At 40.4% G+C, this 21,296-nt stretch overlaps 1 protein-coding gene across 2 annotated transcripts; it reads left to right on the top strand.

The window, feature by feature from the left end:
* Positions 1-826: 826 nt before the first annotated feature.
* On the top strand, positions 827-7,142 carry LOC114315020 (C2 domain-containing protein At1g53590). Of its 2 annotated transcripts, XM_082908890.1 has the most exons (8): positions 827-1,058; positions 1,921-2,418; positions 2,683-2,835; positions 2,938-2,979; positions 4,074-4,121; positions 6,046-6,208; positions 6,596-6,671; positions 6,837-7,142. In XM_082908890.1, exons 2-6 carry the CDS (start codon positions 2,326-2,328, stop codon positions 6,085-6,087), a joined length of 378 nt encoding a protein of 125 aa, XP_082765016.1. In that variant the 5' UTR covers positions 827-1,058; positions 1,921-2,325; the 3' UTR covers positions 6,088-6,208; positions 6,596-6,671; positions 6,837-7,142. The 2 variants fall into 2 exon arrangements, with proteins under 2 accessions (XP_082765016.1, XP_082765014.1); XM_082908888.1 differs by lacking the exons at positions 827-1,058; positions 1,921-2,418; positions 2,683-2,835; positions 2,938-2,979; positions 4,074-4,121 and adding exons at positions 4,473-5,059; positions 5,446-5,553.
* The last annotated feature ends 14,154 nt before the right edge of the window (positions 7,143-21,296 follow it).

The raw sequence follows: 21,296 nt of genomic DNA, 5'->3' as shown, positions 1-21,296 counted from the left end.
TCTAACCTTTAACGACGTTTTTTAAACGTCGCATTTTATTTTGATTAAAACGGTACCGTTTAAGGAATACAAGTCGTTTTTTAAACGTCTTCACATGTATTACAATAACGTTATTCCTCCGTGTTTCTCTTAGCTCTGTGAGAATCAGAGCCGTTCTCTCACTCTCTTCAAGCCCTCACCAATCCCTCAAATCTCTCACTCACTCACTCACTCGATCGATCGCTCTCTCTCTCTCTCTCTCTCTCTCTCTCTCTCTCTCTCTCTCTCTCTCTAAACCCTTGAGTCTCAGAGATTAAGATTCAACCTTATTCAGCTAGGTTTCATCTCAGATCCAATCTCAGAGTGTTTTCGATTTTGAAGTTCTCTCTCTCTCGATTTCGAAGCTCGACCGCCGCCACCATCACCACCATCGTTGACTAAGGTGAGCACCACCGTCTATAATCTCAATTTCGCATGCTCTCTCTCTCTCTCAAGCTTTTCCTTCCCTCGATTCTTCTCCTAGGGTTTACATAAGTTTTAGATTTCAGATCTGAGATTTCTCGTATGTTTCAGATCTGAGATTTCTCGTATGTTTCAGATCTGAGATTTCTCATTCAAAATAATGTTTGAGATTTGAAATTTCTTATTCAAAAAAACATGTTTCAGCATTTGAATGTTAGCTTCTTCTTTTTTTGTGTGACAATCTTCTTGTAATCAGCCTAAGCCCTCTCTATGATTGGGGGGGGGGGGGAGTTTTGCAATGTATATTTCAAGCTATAAAATATAGTTAATATGCCCCTTCTGGAGTGTTTTAATCTCTTGTACTCATGATTTATTGCACAAACAGGCTTCGCTTGATCAATCTCTACCTTTCCAGGGAAACGGTGCTATTGCACTTCTTCTTGGTGCTTTCTACTTGCTCAGTGGATGCTACTCACTGCACTTGGGTCACTTCAGAGGCATATTCATCTCCCTCAATTGTCTTAGCTGCAAGGGGTGCACATGGTAACAGGGTCATTTTTTATGATTACCGCGAAGCATACTTCTGGCTTTGGCAGAATACTCCTCTAGATGCTAAGGTGATGTCCTGGTGGGATTAAGGATTTGACCGTTTGCTGAAAAATAGCTTAAAGAAATTGTATTCTAATCTTGTTATATATCTTTTTTTGAACCAAACCTTCTTTTTATAGTGATAAAAACACTGAATGGTTCTGTTTTTTTTAAAAAAAAAATAGTTTTTTTTTTAATTTTAATTTAATAATTTAACTTTTAGATGCAAAATCTATGCCATGTAATATTATATTGGTAACTATTGCTGATTACGGCTGCATTCCCTTCTCCCTGTCTCCCTTGTTGCTTGGTATGGTGAAGTGTTTCCATATAAATCAACAGATGGTATAAAATTTGATCCGTTTGCAGAGTATCAAATAAGTACGAGACCTGCCTGTAGTATATAGGTTGTAGAGTATTTGCAAATAAGATGCAAGACCATCTGATGCTTCTTCTGGATAAGCTGGCTGCTTATTAGGGTCATAACAATAGTCCACTTATGGTGACTGGATCATCATACATTTGTCATTTGCCCCTGGGCCACTTAATTGAGGCGAGTAAGGAGGCTATCCTAACTACAAACACAATAATTTCTGGACATCTTACATTTCTATTTGCAAATAAGATTGTAATTGGTTTTTTTGGTTCATAGCCACACCTTTCTTATACTCTGAAACCCTGTCAAACTTAAATTAATATACTAGACATCTTACATTTCTATCTGCTACCGAATTGTGATACTGATTGTCATGTATATACTCATTTGGGTCTTGTTAACTAGTTATTTCTGCTGGATGATATTGCTAAACTTTGTCTATTCTCCTGTGTGTTGTGGTTGCGCATTTCATTAGATTTAATCTTTCTCTTAATAATGCCTGTAAAATATTGCAGGTCCAGATGCCTCAATTGATGAAATAACAGATTTTTTATGTGCTGCTCAAATGGCAAAGGCAGCAGATTATCTACTACCTGATGATGATAAGTTTTTTATTTTTTATTTTAATTTTTTGTATTTCTTCCCCATAATGAAACATCAGGTTTTCAATTAACCCCTTTTCATGATAGGGGCATACATTTTTACGGCTTTTATAGTTTGTCTTTTAATTACTAATGCACCCGGATCCTTGTTTTTATTTTTATTTTTTTTGTTAATTCTGTTCATACTGCCATTAGTAAATCCTCTGCGTAATTGATCTTTTCTCAAATTTCACAGCCGAAGCCAAAGAGGAAATTTTTTGAGAGAGAATTGTGGAAAAGGAAAAGGCAAAGGAGGTATGAGAATTGATCTGTTCATATATGAGTGCAATACTTGCTGTGAAATTAAGTAAGAGATTGGGTTTTGGAATGCGGGAAAAGTTGCATTTGATGGGCATGCATGTTGAAGGGAAGGTAATAAATTACTGTTAAATTTAAATTTTACTTTTAAATCACACATCTATAATGAGCTATCCTTTGTTATACTGTTCTTAATTTCATGTTTTCTCCTTGCATCTGAAATGTGTAATCTGTAGAGTACAGAATCGATCTAGAATGCTTTGTAATGATTTTTAAAATTGGAATAGTTGTCATGTGCCATTGATTGCGAAAAAATGACTAATGCTTAGTAATTTCTTCTTGCATTTAACTGAAAGTGTCTTTCTTTGTCTCTTCTAGGTCTTGATTGGGGTAAAGTTCCATCGTCACTGGCCTTTCCTTGGCCTTTTGAGAGTATGCTTTGTCGAGCCACCATATTTTCAGATGACAGTGAAACCTATTTTCACTCATGGGCTTCATGTTACAGAACTTCCAGGGATTGCTGGATGGTTGGTAAGTTACTGTCATGTTTCATGTGCAGCGATTACTTCGACACGTCTCTCTCATTATCTCTTACTAATTTCTTTTTATTATTAAATCTTTCTTGTTGATTAGGATAAGCTTCTTGCTGTTGCGTTTGAGCAGACACTAGTTGAGGTGAATTTCTCTAGACTTTGATACTCCCTTGTAGTGTTTTAGTGTTTTCCTTATTCCATTGAGACAGTTTGGGCTCTCTTTTTGTATTTTCTCAAAGACATTAGCAGTTGATTATTTAGTTATATAGACTTTTGATTCTTTTTGCAAGTAACAAAACTTTTGATTATTTAGTTTGGGCTCTCCTTCTTTTTATGCTTCATACTTCTTCCATTCTCTCTTTCATACACATGCAAGTCAAAAAAAAAAAAAAAATCTATCTAACTAGAGAAAAGGGCCTAACAGAGGCAAAGGTAAAAAATCCTTTTCACGGCATGAGATGCTGCTTAGATGCTTTAAAGCTGATTGACTAAGACATATCCCTCTCACAATAACCATCAAAGCCAATATATCTCCTCCCAAGTACATTTTTTACAGGTTGCTTTTTTAAATATGTTTACCCTAATTACTTTGTATTCACCAATTATCCCTATTTCTCTTTATGTTTCAATTGAGGTAGGGATCACACTGTTACAGTATTTGACCTGCTCAAGGGTGGATCACAAATAGTTCCTTTAATATTAAGCATCTTCTATGCTAAAATAAATTAGAGAAGACTCTTGGAGCGGGTGTTTGTAGTTATTATTTTAATATAAATATAAGAAAAAAATCATAGTCACTTTAAGATTCTACAAAATTTAAGATCTTAGTGCGATTTAGATCATTTGGCCCGATTGGGTTTGCAAAATTGTAAGATCCAACGATCCAGATTGGGATTCTAATAGGAAAAAAAATGACACTTGGACAGAACCTGTTTTTTTCAGGGTGCTGATACTGTGATCTATGAAAGATTGGCCGATGGAAACAATGATATTTCAGGGTGCTAGTACTTGTTTGTTATGGTACATGTACAATATTTATGTATATTGCTTCGTCTAGGTGTTGAATTAAGCGACAATTGCATATCAATGGACAGTTTAAAAAAAAAAAATTGCATTAGGTGCTGGCACTCGCTTTGGTACTTATGAAATTTTGACAGCTTTTTATGATGGTATATTCTTCATTCTATGTGCAGTTAGAAGTTGTTGTGTTTGTTCTTAATATTATTATATGTGCAGTTAGCAGAGGTGCCTGGGAATGTTGATATGGTTATCTTCCCAAATTATGTGAGTGAATTGGTTTTCTTTTAAATAATTATTTAGTACTTAATACTATGAATTTATCCTACTGTTATCTGGTAAGTAGTTGTATATGTTGTAATGTCAATTCTAGCATTCACTTGATTCATTTGATTTTGTTGTGATATCACTCCATTTCATTTGATTTTGCTGTGATGTTGCTGTGGTGGAGGGCCTGGGAGGAGTCAAATGAGATTTTGCTGTGATTTTGCTTTGTTTCAAAAGCCATTGCATTTGATTTTGCTGTGATTTTGCTCTGTTTTAAAACTCTACCCTTCTTATTTAATATTTTTTAAAGCTTTGTAATAATCAACAGAATTATAAAAGATTTGTAGTGATCTTATTGTTACAGATTATGCTTCTACACATTTAATATTCTTGGCTTTCTTCTTAATATGATGCTTTATGTTATAGAAGAGTTGGTAACACTATATGATAGTATCTATGACATGGTTTTTGGCAAAGTCAGTTTTGGGAAATTTCTTTAAGGTAAATTGTATGGAAAACCATTCTTCCCTGCTATTGGTGATTCAATTCCTATATCATTTATAGAAAGATGAGGTTCAGCTGAGTTTTAATGGATATAGTTGAATCCTCAGATGTATCCATAGTAGAATTTAGAAGTCTTGTGTTTGGTGGCCTTGAATGATATGTATAGATGGAACTGCACCAAGTGCTATCTTGGACTGGTGATAATAAATGCATTGATTGAACTACTTGGGCCTCATTTGGATGTAGTTACTTTTTCAATTCTGAAACTACATCTGAGTGCCACCGAGAACTATGATGTTTGAATTTTTGCAGACAAAGGTATAGAACAGGAACACGAGTGTTTTTTAAGTATAAATTGTGGATCTTGTGTTTATCCAAACTTTCTTTGTTCAATTAGAAGCACTGTGGTTCAGACAACTTCGGAGTTGGACAAGGTTAGTTTTCATTTTCTTTGTTAGGGACCAATATTTTCTAAATGTTTGTTTGACTAAATACATAGACGTCGTTTAGCAAAGCTTTTAAGTGGGAATATTTGGATTATAGCTTTAGAAAGTGAAGAAGAAAATCAAGTTCAGAATAGAATTAGCTTAAATTTATGTGTGTGTTTTAAAAGCAAGGACCATTGATCTCCATTGAGTATGAAATATCATCTAATTGGTTGGTAACTATGTCAAGTTCAGAATAGAATTAGCTTCATTAATTTATTTGTCTATTTTCTTCATGGTTGAGTTAATGAATATTTTTTTCTCACTCATACTTCTGTGTTTTGTTTAATTTTCCTAATTGTTGTTGCTTATTATGAAAAGATTATTTTTAATAGGCCCATAAGGATGCCACCCTAGTGGTTGCAAATCTGCAAAGGCAACAGGTTTATTCATGATTGCATCCCATTGTTGGCTAGCAGAGTTTATCCTTCGAATAATAAATGGTAATCATTTCGATTCTCTGTGAAAGCTCTAGTACTCATTCCAAGTTCTTGATTGTTTTTGGGTGAATTAAGTTCTTGATTGTTCTTTCACTGGAATCTATACTCTGTTTTCTGAATCTGTAACTCTGTCACATATGTATCTGATTTGATTGATTTCTGAATCTATCACCCTGTCATATAGGTAGATAACTAAATTAGTTTTTTTTATTTTTTTTATTGTTTTCTTCCAGGATGATAATAGGAAGTGGGTATGCACACTTCAGGATCTATTTGTTTTCTTTGCTGCATGTTAGTCAAATAATGTTTTCCATAAGCATCTTCACTTCCTAGTTACCAAATGCAAGATCTCTCTTGTCCGATTTTTGTCGAAGCTTTTCACTGAAGAAGGTTTTGATCATGGCATCCTCTTCAATTATTTGTTTTGTCGCATTTGTTTTGTTTTGTTTCTTTTGTTATAAGCAACACTTTTGTCTAAATCCTTAAAATTGACAGGGAATAGCACAATCTGGAGTAATTTTCTTGAGGAACTTCTGAGCTTAATGGTTCAACAAAAGAGGCTCATGCTATCAGACAGAAAAGTTTTGCCTTCATTTTTAACATCTTTGCTTGGCTCTTCGTGCCATAGCCTTTTAGTGCCTCAGACAATTGGACAAAGGTTTTCACCTTTTTGTTATGCTTAGTTTTCATCATATCATCATCATACTGTCATCTTCTTTCTCATAATAACCATCATTTCATTTTGTCCACTTTGTCGATATCCATAGAATAGGAAGATCATGAAGTCTGTAGTTTAAAAAGAGAGTTGCTTCTGTTTCTTTAAGTAGGCCCTATGAGTTGTTGCCTTTAATAAAATAAAATATTTCTTGATATCCTCTTCATCTTATGTATTTCAATTAGTTTTGTTCTCATTAAAGAACTATTGCAATTTTAGCTGTCCTGAATCACTGCTATTATTATCTGTACTAATTTACAAATTGCTTACTGATGTTAACTTTCTGTGTTATAATTTTCTAAATTAACTTGTGCAACTGTCATTTTTCAGATTCAGCCAGTCTATGAAGAATGACATACTAGTTTTCATTCTAGGATTCGCCCTAAATCTTTCTGCATATGCAAAGGTTGGTGATTCTGATTTGGATCTACATAGTGCATGCATTGTATGTCTGTATGCAGAGAAGCTCTGTTTTACTCAAGTGAATAAGATTTTGTAACTACTGCCAAGAATTTTAAAAATTTCCATAATAGCATGAACAGAAAGTAATGGATTGAGTTTTCTTTGGCAGCTAGTCATCCTATCATTGCTCAAAGGAATGGGAAGTGGAATTATGCGTGTTAAAGATGTTGAGTCATTGCTGTCTGAACTTTTAGAAAGACGCCATCAGTGTCATCAAAGGAATGGGAACTGGAATTATGCGTGTTGAAGATGTTGAGTCATTGCTATTATAATTTTCTAAATTAACTTTCTGTGAATGGGAATATGAATATCAAGTTGGCTCAAATGTCCAAATTTGTATTTTGGGGAACTCAGATTCCAATTTGGCTCAAATAGAGGGGCATCCAATTTTGGTGACTCCTTAATGTTATTCAAATGATTTGTGTGAATGTTTTTTTTTTTTTTTTTTGCACAATGATTGTGGTGTGGACTATCATTTGATGAGATTTTACTATGTGAATGAGAGTTATTATTTTATATTAGTGTTATTTTTCAGTTTTATTTTAGGTTTTTTTTAAAATTAGCACAATTAAAAAAAAAAAAAAGAGGGCTATCACGGCGTTTCTCAAAACGTCGTTAAATAGTATCAGAGATACGACGGCGTTTTAAAAATGTCGCTAAATAGCATGGTGACGTCATCTTACTGTTACGGACCTTTCAGCGGCGTTTTTATAAAACGCTACCTATTGTCATATAGCGACATTTCTAAAACGCCATAGAGTTATAGCGACGGCCGCATCTTCGGCGTTTGATGCTAAACGTCGCAAAATGATTTCACGGCGTTTTTAAGATCTATCGCGGCGTTTTTTAAACGCCTTTAAAACCTCAATTTCCAGCAGTGTATTATTTTTAAAAACAAATTTATTTAACATTTTAATTAAAAAAATAATATAAATTTTTATTGATATTTTATTTATTTATTTATTTATTTAAAAAAATAAATTTATTTAATTCTGTAAAAAATAAAATAAATAAATTTTTATTTAATCTAGCTAAAAATAATTAAAATATTAAAGATATGTTTAATATTCCTATTACTTAGTAAACAATTGAAAAAGGGTAAAATAGTCTTTTGTTCATTTATCCTATCCAATCCGTCCAACCAAACGTTGGATTCATTAAAAATAGTCCTTTCCAGACATCTGATTCCATGAAAAAACAAATACAGAATACATATCCAATCCAACCAAATAGTCTGGGGGATTCACAGTCCCATGACTCAAGTCCAATGGATTTTAATCCCCCCTTATCCAGTCCATCCAATCAAACACACCCTAAGTGTGATCTTGAATAAATTGTCCATTTTTTTTTTTTTTGAAAATAGATCTCACCAAATTATGTTGTAACAATTATTGAATAAATTTAAACAAATTAGATTATTCATATATATATTTTTTGAACAGTAATTAGATCATTCATATAGAGTTTGCAAAAAGTCTATGAGCCTAAATTGGACATGAGAGAAACCTCTCCCTTATAGAACCTGTTGCTATTTATACTAGTGGTGGCACATGTGATGTGTGTGCAATTTAAATAATTAATAATCAAAATAAATAATAAAAAATTTAATATCATAATATGTATGTTGCTTAAGTGATAAGTATGTTCTTAATAAAACCTAAGGTGTTTGGTTCAAAACTTGCTTACGTTATGTATGATAATTTATTTTAGCGTATATAAAATTGTCATGTGGTATGAGGAGAAGTAGGTTTCACTAAACCAATTTAGGCTTTCACTTATTAATTGTACGGGAGCCAAATATCCGACGCTGTCCGTACTCCTCGTGTCCAAGCTGCGCTTCCCTTCAATTGACCTGAGAACACAATGATGGTGAGCTATCCGGCGGTGTGCTGTCAGAAAACCCCTCCGACGGTTAAGTTAGCACCCTTAGAGAGAGAGAGAAAAGAGCGAAGACAGAGTGGTAGGTGAGCTCTGACCATAAGATGTTCCAGACCTGTGTATGGAGGCACGACATTGTTTATATAGTTTCTGCGCGCGTTTCTGCATCCATTTCTCGTTAGACGCGTGGACATGTCCTCTTCTTACTTTTTCCTATGTGTCAGTGCAAATATAGCTAAGCACCAAACGATAAAACTGCCAAATAGTACCAACACGTACATAAAGAAGGATCTCCTTCCTGCGGTTTCGCCTTGCCGCATCGACCTTCCAACCGGGCTATACTCGCTGCCTCGGCTTTCCCTTTCTATTGGGGCCACGCAGAAGCCTGGTATCGTTGGTCAGACCCGAATGTGGATTCAATCGAGCTCCACGGTCACAACTGAGTAGCTGCTCGGCCGAATCTGGTCTTAAAAGACAAATTCCATCAAATAGCACTGAGCTAGTGGCCAAGGTTGTCCCAACTTGACCAGAATAGGTCCTTGGTTGAATGTATGCCCATTGTCTGATCGAGCAAGGGCCCTAATTCCAGCCCAAACTAGCTCAACCGTTTGCTGGGTCATAAACACCCTTCCCAATTGCCCCTTAATTCCGTCCGCGCTAGCGTGACTGGGATTACATCTTGCGGCCGAACTCCCTTGCTCGGCTGTTACCGTCCGGCTTCATGCCTAGCCATCTGTGCCCCCAGATTGGTTCACCACCTTCAACCATGCTAGTTATCACGCTCGATTGTGTAGCTTTGCTTGGTTGACGATTTAGGTTTCCAGCTTGTCTTTTCGAGACTGGCACCGATCTCATCATAGATACGCGGCATTCACTAATTGGCCTCATACTGCCTATCCCACTGTCTGTAGACACCCCATTTTTGACCGTCCTCAAGACTTGGACGTCACCGTTTGAACACTCGGTGATTATCCATGTTTGTGTTCGTTTGGAGTTCTCGGAGGTCTCGGCTCGCGCGCCATGCCTCAGGATCCCCGAACTCGACCGTTTAGTGTCTGGTTTTGCACCAAACACTTGCATCTTGCCTTTGAGAGGCAGAGTGGGGCTTGTAGACCATCCCCACCCTTCACCGGCAGTGGCTAGATGCCACCGGCTGGTTTTTGCTGCCACCGGCAATTTAGTTTGCCGGTCGGCACTATTTGTTGCCGGTCGGCACTTTTTTGTGCCGGTCGGCACTTTGTTTGGCCAAGATGGCATTTTTTGCCGGCCGATTGCTGTTCATCTGCTTTTGCAGATATTTTTGGACAGCTGTATAACTTTTTCTCCCCTCCATACACGTGTATGGAGGGATCTCCCTCTTGCAAAGCTTGTTTGATAAGCTTTACAAGAGGCTTATAGAGAGAACTCTCTCTAAGGCAAAAAGGAGGGAGGCTTAGACATTTTTGAGAGAGAAAAGACAGAGGAGAGCTCTGGTTTTCTAGGGTTAGGGTTAGATACACTCACCTATCTCTCTTTCTCTTCCATTTTGTTCACTAGGTGTTTTGTGCCTTACTATTGCACACAAACACCTAGTGTTTCACCTTCCTCTTGGAGCTGAGGTCCTAAAGAGTGTGTTTTGAAGTTTTTGTCTTGGATTCAAGCTCAAGGAGGCCATTGGAGCATCTTTGTTGAAGAAGGCTACAAGGGTGAGAAACTAGTCCCTTTTCCCCCCTTTTTGCATTGATTTTTCATCTATCTTAGAGCTGTTTTTGTGCTTGTTGTATAACATAAAAAAGTTCTATTTTTAAGCCCTCTTTATTGTTTATAAAGAGTGTTTTGTTGTTTGAGGGTTGTTGACCACCCTTAGGCCTCAAAAGGCCTCATTTTGAGCCATTTTGTGCTAGCTCCGGGATTTTGGTGTTGAGGTCTCTTCACCACTGAAATCTTGAGGGATTTCAGTGGTGAAGATGATGCTTTGAAGTCCCAAGAGGGAGAGGGCCACCCCCTCTCCTTGTTGTCCTTGAAAAGGGCATATTTTGGCCTCTTAAAGAAGCCTATGCTTGAGTGTGTGTTGAGCATGTTTGGTATGTTTTTCATGCTTATATATCCATGATATAACATGATTTCAAGTTGGTTTTGGAACCTTATGCATGTTTAGCATAGTTGCCTTGTAATGCCATATTTGTGCCTTAACATGTCTAGGTTGTTAGCCTTTGTTGGAGCATGTTTTAGGCTTGTATTTGTGAAGATTATATGCTTATTTTGCTATGTTTTAGATCTGTCCATAGTCGTTTGGGTCGATTTTAGCATGCATTATATAGCTCCTTTGCATTTGGGCTTGTTGGCCTTGAGTATGTGCATGTGTAGCATGCCATCTTTGCATTGTTTTGGTGATTTGGGATCATTCTATATGTCATTTCAGTCCCATTTCCATGCTTGTTGGATTGCCTTGCATGTCTCTTTAATGCTTTGAAAGCATGTTTTGCAATGCTCCATGTTTTGGTGCCTTTACATGCCTTTGAATTTGGGCCACTTAGATGCCATCTAAGGAGTCTTTTGGCTTTGTTTTAACATGCTAAAAATCTGTTTTTAGTTGTTTAATGCATGCCATGTTTGGTCATGATAAGTGTAGTTCAATGCATTATTGATTTGCCTTGAACACTTGGACTTTTTGTTGCATGCTTGACTTGATTTATAATTTGATTTGGCATCATTTTATAACATGATTTTAAGGCTCATGTTGCATGCTAATTTGTCCATGTTTCCTTCTTTCAAGTGTGCTTGAATGTTGTTTGATTCATGCTTAAGTGTTGGTCCTTATGTGCATGTGTGTGTGCATGCCATTTAGCTCTCACTCTTTAGCACTTTTGGCTACTGTTTTAGGCCTATTTTAGAGTCGCCTAATTCATGTTTAAGTCCATCTTTGCATCCATTTGCATTGCCATATGCATGCTTGTATGCTTGCATGAGTTAATTGCCATGCCATGTTGCATTCCTAGCTTGTATGCCTAGGTTGCATTGCATCTTGCATGCATGCCTTGTTCCTTGAATTGGTGATAGGAATTGGGCCTTATTTGTTTGATTGGTGTGCATACATTTGAAATCAAAGATGCATACTCGGTTCTTTGGGCCACCATGCATGGAAATGCATGATTGGTGGTCCAAGAACCGAGGCACATGTCCCTTTGAGTCATCACAATGATAAGAGACATGGTTGATGCATACATGCCTTGAAATATGCTGCCATGCCTTGTTTTGCCCTTTGTTGCTGTGAGTTGCAGGTTCTGCAGGAATACTCTGCCGACCGGCAGTGTAATGTGCCGACCGGCACATTTTTCTCTGCCGACAGACCCTATTTTGTGCCGATGGCCATACCACACTGCCGGTGGAAGTTCCATTCAGCCGGTGATGATCCCCTCTGTCCAAGGATGTAGTCCTGAGGCTTTGACAGCCTCCAGAGGAGGAAAGGAAGGAAAACAGAGGCAGCTTGTGCATGGTGGCGCGTTTCTCGAGACGCTTTCCTGCTTTAATTAATTTAATTTAATTTGTTAATTAAATTAGTTAATTTGTAATATTAATTAGCTTGCGTAGTTAATTAATTTGTAATATTTATTCGGTCCCTCCGAGCGAGGGCAAATCTGTAATAAGTGTGTGTGGGTGTGTGAATGTCTTCCAATCCCCACTTCTTTCTTCCCTTTTACTTACCTGCTTTGATGGTTAGTATTAGGTCACATTTATTTTAGCATACCTTATGCTATGCATGTGTGCATCCATGCATTTGTATTACATGCATTAGGCTCGGTACATCATGCTAATTGCATCAATACTTCAATTTTCAAATTGAATATGTGTTAATTGTGCATTTTCACATGACATATTTAGGATAGCCGAGCCTATTCTAGCAACATTTTGTATGCGATGCATTAGGCACTTCACATGGACTTGGATCATGCATGTTTGCTAACAAGTTCTTGGTTTTGGCATGGAGTACTATGTAAGTATTTTAATGCTTTAGCATATCGCACGCGTGTGAATGTTACCATGACAGCATGCTTAACATGTGGCTAGCTGCTTATGTGTTATAACTGCTTGAATGCCTGTGGGTGAAGGTTGGGTTGTTTGAGTTGGAAAAACTCATTGAAATCCGTATTTTAGCCTACTTGCGAGTAGCAAATTCCAAAGCATTTTCAAACCAAACGGATATGCAATGTTTATTTCCAAATTAGGCAATCTAGTCTATACTTGTTTGCTGTGCGCATAACATAGTAATTCTAGGCTAATAATTGGTATAAGAACACGTAAAGTTTTCAAAAACGGATATCACGGTTAGTAGAGGCCGGTCTTCGGACCGGGCGAAAGGGGGTGCTCATAGCTGACCTTCCCCGATCGTACCCAAGCTCCCGAGCCGAGACAACTCCGGTGATGACGGACATGTGGCCTTCGGCACCGAGTCAGGGTTTCCTAAATTCTCCCATAAAAAAAATATTTAGGTGGCGACTCTGTATCTGGCAAAGCAGTCCATGTTTGGCACTACTTTTTCAAAAATCTGTTTCTCAAAACGATTTGCCAGATTTGGACTCTTTGGTTCAGATTAAGAACCGTGACACAAATCGAGTCCGAACTGTAGCACGAGGTCCCACGCGGGCGCTGCTACACTGTCCCACGCCGTCTCTCCGAATTCAAACTTTGGTGCCTCTATTCATTCTCATACATATATTGTAGGCCTCTTCACATCCCAACTCTTACTGTTCATCTTCTTCCCCATAGTCAATCTTGAACTACAACGCAACCACCCTCATTTTCTGCGTCTCTTGCTCACATCGAAGCATTTCTCTGGTGGATTTGGCTTTGTCGTTACTGCGGGAAAGCATCTCTCTGTCTGGAGCTCTGATTCACGCCCTAACCCGTAAGTTCTTCGTATTCCCTCTGTTGTTCTTAATTGTTCTTCATGTTTTTGAGCTTGTCATGTTACTTTCCTTCGAAATGGCATGATAACATCACGAAATGTGAAGAAACTAGGGTAGATTTAAACAAAACAGGGCTCTGTCTAACCATCTGCGTTGGAAAACCCTCGCCCTCCCCATTTTCAGCCATTGTTCATCGCCTTCTAAGATGAACAAGGGCAAATTTGGGATAGACCGGGCTAATAGTGCTATCTTGATCTGAAAACGTAAGAAGACTGGGCAAATTCATTGTTTGTGAAACTAGAGTAGAAAGCTGGGATACAGGACACACGAGGTCGTATGATCGGGCTAATATCTGGCCCGCTTTTCGATCGAGTTAGATTTCACCAAAGCCATCTAGACCTAGCTAAAATCAAGCTTATTTGCGCGATTGTGCTCCCGCTTATGCTTGATTTTTAACTGTAGACTCCTAGAGGCCAAGCACACCAACACCAGGGCTTTCAAAGACCAAGCAGCCATCATGCACAGCTTAGTCGACCTAATTCTGCCGAGCTGAACAAGCCGGTCCTTTATGGGGCATTACCGCTTCCTTGTAAACACGCCGCCTTGGCCTCGTTTCGCAAGGAGTATGGTGTCTCCACCGACGTGCACTTGGAGCTCGGTGAAGAGGGCATAAATCCATGGGGCAGATTAGAGTCCTGCCCTTTCACCATGTTAAGCATAGTCGATGGAGGGTTGCGCTTCCCGATGCAGCCCCTAATGTGCGAATTCTTGAGACAAACCAGGCTGGCTCCTATTCAAGTATCTACCAACACTTATAGGATCATAAATGGAGTGGCCGAACTGAATAATCGGCTAGGGTTACAGTTAAGATTGGCTGAGATCCTACGTCAATACACGCTCGGTCGGACGAAGGACGACTACAGTTATTACTTAAAAATAAGACTGGGCAAGGAGTGATTGGTGACCAGGACGCCGGACAAGGATATGCATGATGATGATTTTTTTTGGGTGATAGCAAGGACATCGGTTCTTCTTATAAGCCAAGCTTCTAATTGCTTATTTTTGTCATTATTAATCGTGTCGAGCTAATTGCCTTCTTTTTGCAGCGATCGAAGAGTTACAAGCCAATTACCTCTATCTGAACGAAAAGGCGATCAGGACCGTGCTGAGGTATTGACACCGAGATTGTTACGAGCTCCTCGGGTATACCGAGCTACCGTTACTCAGCTCCCCGCAAGAACCAGGTTACAAATTTTCTCCGGGCTCCTTCTTCTTCGCATGACCTAACTCTGCCAAACGAGTCCTTAATATGATTGATTGAGGAGGAAGAGATGTCAAAGAGAAGCCGGATTAAGAACCTAATTACCGCTACTTCTACCAAGTTGCTAAGTGATCCACTTCCTGTACCGACCGCTGGCTAGAGCTCGGGACCGTGATCGACTTAGCTTCTATGGCTGCACAACATGCTGAGCAGTGCCAGCCTGGTAAAAGGGTTCGCTCGGCTGATCTATCTGTTGAGCTAGCAACCGAGCTCAATACTGAGCATGGATCGACCGAAGTCAAACCGGTTCCTACTTGGCAGCCGAGGTTAAAGTCCCAGGGAGGCCTTATCCTGACCAATGCTTCTGTGAAAGGGGACAAGGAACACCTTCTTGCCTTTAATCTTTCCAAATCCCTGCTTCTACCGGAAGATATGATAAGGACCGAGCATGTTCCGGACACCTAGCTTGTCAAGTCAGCGGTGAAATCGATGACTAGAGTAAGAGTTTTGAATTTTAAAATCTTCTCAATTGTCTGCCTGGTTTGTTTTTTCCTTGGTCTAACCTTCTTTTAGTTTCCTACAATCTATTCAGAAGACCCACTTTGTCATGGACCGCATTGTCAGCTTGCGGCAAAAAGTAACCGAGCTGAACGCTGTCGGGAAGAATGTCTCGGCTGAGCTGGGCCAAGTTAAGGCTTTGCTCGAAATTGCGAATGCTGATAATGCGAGGCTACTTGGTCAGCTTAGGAGGGCCGAGCAAGACAGAGATACCCTAAAAGCCGAGCTGGAGGAGGTGAAAAAGGCAAAGGACAAGGTGGTGGATGAGGCCAACAATCTTGGTTTCAAAGAGGCCGAGGAGAGCTACACAAAACAAGTCGAAGCCACCAAGGACGTCTTCTTTAAGTTCGATTGAAAGGCAGCTTGCGAGAAGCTCGGTCAAGGATCCGAGACCGAGGCGTTCACCTCTCCACTCCCCGCCTTCCTACCGGGCTATATAGTTCCTTATGCCAATGAGGTCTTCAACTCTCTGCAAGAGGAGGCCGATGAGGAGGTCGTAGAAGAAGGCGGTCAAAACCAGACCGGCCAAGGGGATCGCGGTGATGTAACCGCCGTGGTGGATTTGGAGGAGACCATTGCTGGAGCCGGGGACGAATTTGCTGATATTTCCCCTCTCCTCTAGACTGGATCTGTTCTCTTTCTTATTTTCCTTTAGAAGTCTTTTGTAACCGGGCTACTAGCCCCCAACTTTTGTACTTAGAATTATAATCAGTGAAAAATTTATAACCGTTGTTATTTGCAATTGCATTGTGTTTCTTCATTACAACCGTGCTATATACTTGAACAAAGCATCCATTCATGTAACCGGGCAAAATCTCTCGGCTAAAAGGTTAGAAGTTTAGCAAGACATCAACTCTTCTAGCCTAGAAAAACATCTCGGCTAAAAATTAGGAATTAAAAAAAACATCATCTCCTTTAGCCAGGAAAAATGCCTTCTGCAACCAGACAAAGCATCTCGGCTAAAAACTTGGAGTTGAACAAGCTATTAATTCTTGTAGTCAGGCAAAATTACCTCGATTAAATGCTCTAAGTTGAATAATGCATCAACTCTTTTGACCTGATAAAATTATCTCGGTTAAAAGCTTTGAGTTGAACAATTCACCAACTCTTTTGACTGGGTAAAATCACCTCGATCAAAAGCTTTGAGTTGAACATTTCATCAAAGCTTTTAATCGAATGAAATCACTTCGGTCAAAAACTTAGAGTCGAATAATTCATCAACTCTTTTAACCGAGTAAAATCACTTCGGTCAAAAGCTTAGAGTTAAACAATTCATCAACTCTTTTAACTGGGTAAAATCACCTCGGTCAAAAGCTTAGAGTTGAACAATTCCTCAACTCTTTTAACCGGGTGAAATCACCTCAGTCAAAAGCTTAGAGTTGAACAATTCATCAACTCTTTTAACCGGGTGAAATCACCTCGGCTGGGAGACAGTTGCCCCTTTGTTCATTGCAATCCATTAACCACGACAAATTTTCTATGTACAGTAATTCATTTATATTACATATAGAAAATTCACATGGTGACTGAAAGAATTACATTGGTAAATGGAGGGGAATGCTTGTTCCATACAAAAAATGATATCAAAGATTGAAACTAAAAATAATACAACTTTAGATTGGCTGCGTTCCATGGTTGGGGTATAGCTTTGCTTTTTAAGTCCTCTAGATGGTATGCCCCTTTGCTCGCCAGACCGACTATCTTGTAAGGCCCTTTCCAGTTTGCCCCTAGCTTCCCTTTGCCCGTCACAAGAATGTTGTCCATCACCTTCCTTAGGACCCAATCCTCGACCTTGAACAGTCTAGGATGAACTGTTTTGTTATACTTTTTAGACAGTTCTTGTTGGTATGTTGCGACATGGATTAGCGCCTTTTCTCGGTGTTCTTCTGCAAGGTCCAATTTTAGAGCGATGGCTTCGGCGTTTAAGTTTGGCTCAAAATTTTTGCAGCGAATGGTGGGCATACCGATCTCCAATGGAATGACTGCCTCCATGTTGTATGCCAAGGCGAAAGGCGTCTCCCCGGTCGAGCGTCTTGGTGTTGTTCGGTAGGCCCAGAGGACATTTGAAAGTTTCTCAGTTCACTTTTCTTTGGCTTTCTCTAACCTTTTCTTCATCCTATCTAGAATGATCGTGTTTGATGCTTCGGCTTGGCTGTTGGACTGAGGGTAGGCCGGCGTAGAATCATAAAAATTTATCTTTAGTTTCTCACAAAATCCTCTGAACAATCGTCCATCAAATTGGTGCCATTGTCGGAGATCAAAGCTTTGGGGACTCCAAACCACATTATCATGTTTTGCCAGACAAACTTCTTCATATTTTTTTTTGATTGTCGCCAAGGGGTCGACTTCGACCTATTTGGTGAAGTAATCCGTTGCTGCTGTGAAGAACTTGCGATTGCTTGGTGTGGTTAGGAGCGGTCCCACTATGTCAAGCCCTTACATTGCGAAGGGCCAAGGACTTGTGAGAGGAAGGAGCTCTCTGGCTGGCTGATGAATTTGGTAGGCAAACTTCTGGCACTTCTCGCACTTTCTCACATATTTCTGCGCGTCTGCCTGCATGCACGACCACCAATATCCTTGCGAAATAGCGCGGTAGGCTAGAGATCTCCCGCCGATGTGGCTCCTACATATTCCTTCATGGATCTCGAAAAGAAAAGAATTGACTTTGTTTGGGAGAACGCACTTGAGGTATGGACCGGTGAATGACTTCTTATACAAAGCACTGGACGGAACGAGCCAAAACTGCTTAGACTTCACCCAGACTTTGTGTGCCTCTTTTTTGTCGGGCTGCAAGATTCTTTCTTTCAGGAAAAAGATGATAGGGTCCAACCAAGAAGGACCTAGCTCGGTGCAAAGCACTTCCGTCTGCCCTGAGTCTTCAATGTTGGGTCTTGGGAGGAATTCAATCAGGAGAAGGTTGGGATTTGATTTGTTGGCCATGGAAGCCAAACTGGCCAACTCGTCTGCCCGGCCGTTATCTTCTTGGCTAATTTGTTGGACTCTTATGGCTTGGAATTTCTTGATTTGCTCTCTCACTAGAGATTGGTATTTGGCCATTCAGTCATCCTTGGCTTCATCTTCTCCAGACACTTGATTTACAACGAGTTGGGAGTCGCTCTAGACCATTAGCTCGGATACTTGCAATCGGAGTGCGCTCTTCAATCCGGCTAGTAGCGCTTCGTATTCGGCCTTGTTGTTGGATACGGGGAACCCAAGTGTGATGGAATGTTCAATGGTTAGACCGTCCGATGAAATTAAGACAACGCCCAGCTCGGCGCCATGTCTGTTTGAAGTACCATCGATGAAAATTTTCACATTTCGCCGATAAAAAGTTTCCAACATTCCTCGGGGTCTTGAGATTTTTGAAGGTTCAGGTGTTCTAAGTTATTCGGTTGCTCGGCTATTTTCGTGTCAAGCGCACCATCAATGATCGCAACAAACATGCCTTCTTCTCCCTTAGCGATGCGGCGTTGGATCCAACAGGTTGCTCTATTATTCCCAAATCCAACAGCGTATTGCCAGGTTGAAGTGGGCCTTCAGTGATGAGTCGGTAGACGGGCGCGTAACTTCCGCGTCGCCTTCTACGTTTGGTTAGATGGGAGGTTGTGCAATTTTCGCTGTGCCTACCCCCCTCAGCCCGGTTGCATCAGTAAGGACCAAGGGCAAACCGAGTGAGTTCCAAGCGAGAATTCTGCAACGAAGTGGGCTAATGCCTGGGCCTTGATGTCGGTTCGTGGTTGAAATCTGATGTTAAATTGTCCTAACTCGACTGCCCACTTCAAGATTCGACCAGAGAAGTCTGCTCGCTCAAACAAGGCTTTCAGAGGGAACTCGGTAAGCACCACAATCGTGTGAGCATAAAAATAATGTGCCGTTTCCTTGATGTTATCATTAGTGCTAAGGTGAGTTTCTCGAGCGGCAAATATCTTGACTCCGCCGGGAGCAAGGTTTTGCTCACGTAGAAGATCGACAGATGTTGGATGCCTTCTACCCGAACAAGCGTCGTGCTCACAGCATGGTGAAAAACGGCTAGATAAAGATAAAGTTCCTTTCCTTGCTCCGGCGTGACCAACAGCGAAGCGGAAGATAGATATGCTTTTAGCTCGGCTAAGGCTCTGTCACATTCTTCGTCCCAGGAAAACTTAGACCTCAATGCTCAGAAGAATGGGACGATAACGATTTGATGACCGGCTTATAAATCGGTTAAGCGTGGCTGCCATCCCGACAAGATGTTACACGTCCTTTGCTGAGTTGGGCTGCTTCAATTCTTGTATGGCTTTGATTTGAGAGGGATCCGCCTCAATCCCACGGTTAGTGACCACGAAACCCAAGAACTTCCCTGACCGCAAGACGAAGGCACACTTTGATGCGTTCAGACACAACTTGTGTTGTTTGAGAATGGCGAACATCTCTACCAAGTCGGCTAATTGGTCGGTCGCATATTTGCTCTTCACAACCATGTCGTCGATATAGGCTTCCATCTTTCGGCTGAGCAAATGAGCGAACATCTTCGTGACCATCCTCTAGAAGGTTGCCCCGGCGTTCTTTAGCTTGAAGGGCATAACCCTATAACAGAATAAACCTCTTGGAGTCGTGAAATAAGTGATTTCTTAGTTGGGCTCGTGTATAGCAATCTGGTGGTAATTGCGGTAGGCATCTAGGAAACTGAGCCAGTTGTGCTCGGTCGTCAAGTCCACCAGTTGGTCGATTCTAGGCAAAAGGAAATTGTCCTTGGGGCAAGCTCGGTTAACCATTTTGTAGTCGACGCAAACCCGCCATTTCCCATTCTTCTTTGGTACCACGACCGTGTTGGAAACCCATCGAAAGTAGTGCACCTCCTGAATAACCCTTGCATCAAGCAAGTTCTTAACCTCCTTCGCTACTACCTCGGCGTAATGAAGTACTGATCTTCACGGCCTTTAAACTACAGGCCGAGCATCTGGAAAGACATTGAGTTGGTGGCAGATGAAGTTCAGATTGACGCCAGGCATATCGTAAGGCATCCATGCGAACACTTTGATGTTTGTGACAAAAAAATCCACCATGTCCAACCGTTCTTTGGCTATTAGGTTGGATCCCAATAGGAAGAACTTCTCAGGATCATTCTCATTGATCTTTACTTCCACCAGGTCTTCGACATCTTTTTCCTTGGCCTTGGTGCCCACATCTTCCAAGACACTTTGATCTTTCGGTCTTTCGATCATTTGTACAAAGCCTTTGGCAGCTCGGCTGCCGTTCAAGGCCACAAGACATTACTTGGCCATTACTTGATCGCCCCAAACTTCTTCTATCATCCTGGTAACAGATAGAAACCTCATGACTTGATGGTAAGTTGACGCCATTGCTTGCATGGCATGAAGCCATCCCTTGCCCAAGATGACGTTGTAAGTGGAGAGCACTTTCAATACCCAAAACTTTACTTGCTTTACAATGGACCCTGCCTTAATTGGTAAGATTATCTTCCAGACCAGCTATTTTGGTTGCGAGTTGAAGCCGACCAGTGGCGATATTGCTGGGGTTAAGTCCTTTTTTTCAAGTTTGAGCTGCTTGAAGGCGTCGTAATACATGATTTCAACCGAGCTGCCCTGGTTGATGAGAATATGCCTAACATCAAAGTTCCTGACGTGAAGCAAGACCACCAGCGCATCATTATGCGACATTTGAATACGTTCAAGATCTTGGCTTGAAAAGCTGAGAACATCCTTTATCTCGATTCTGCTCTTTTTGACAGCTGGTTGGATTGACAGAACTTCTCGCATGTGTTCCGCCTTCTTTATCATTCCCTAGAGCTCATAGACCCGCGCCGGCTCAGTAATTCCATGGATCACGTTGATTACACCTTTGGGGGCATATCTAAGGTGGCCAAACCATTTGGTTCGGCTGGAGTTTGGGGCGCTGCCTTGACACCTTTGTCAATGTAATAATCCAAGTGGCCAGCTGCCACCAATTTCTCTAGGTGTTGTTTTAAAAGTAGACAGTCCTCGAT

Source organism: Camellia sinensis, chromosome 15 (assembly GCF_055761805.1).
Source record: "Camellia sinensis isolate YWXY chromosome 15, ASM5576180v1, whole genome shotgun sequence".
Lineage (NCBI taxonomy): Eukaryota > Viridiplantae > Streptophyta > Magnoliopsida > Ericales > Theaceae > Camellia > Camellia sinensis.
This window is presented reverse-complemented; position numbering and strand designations above follow the sequence as displayed.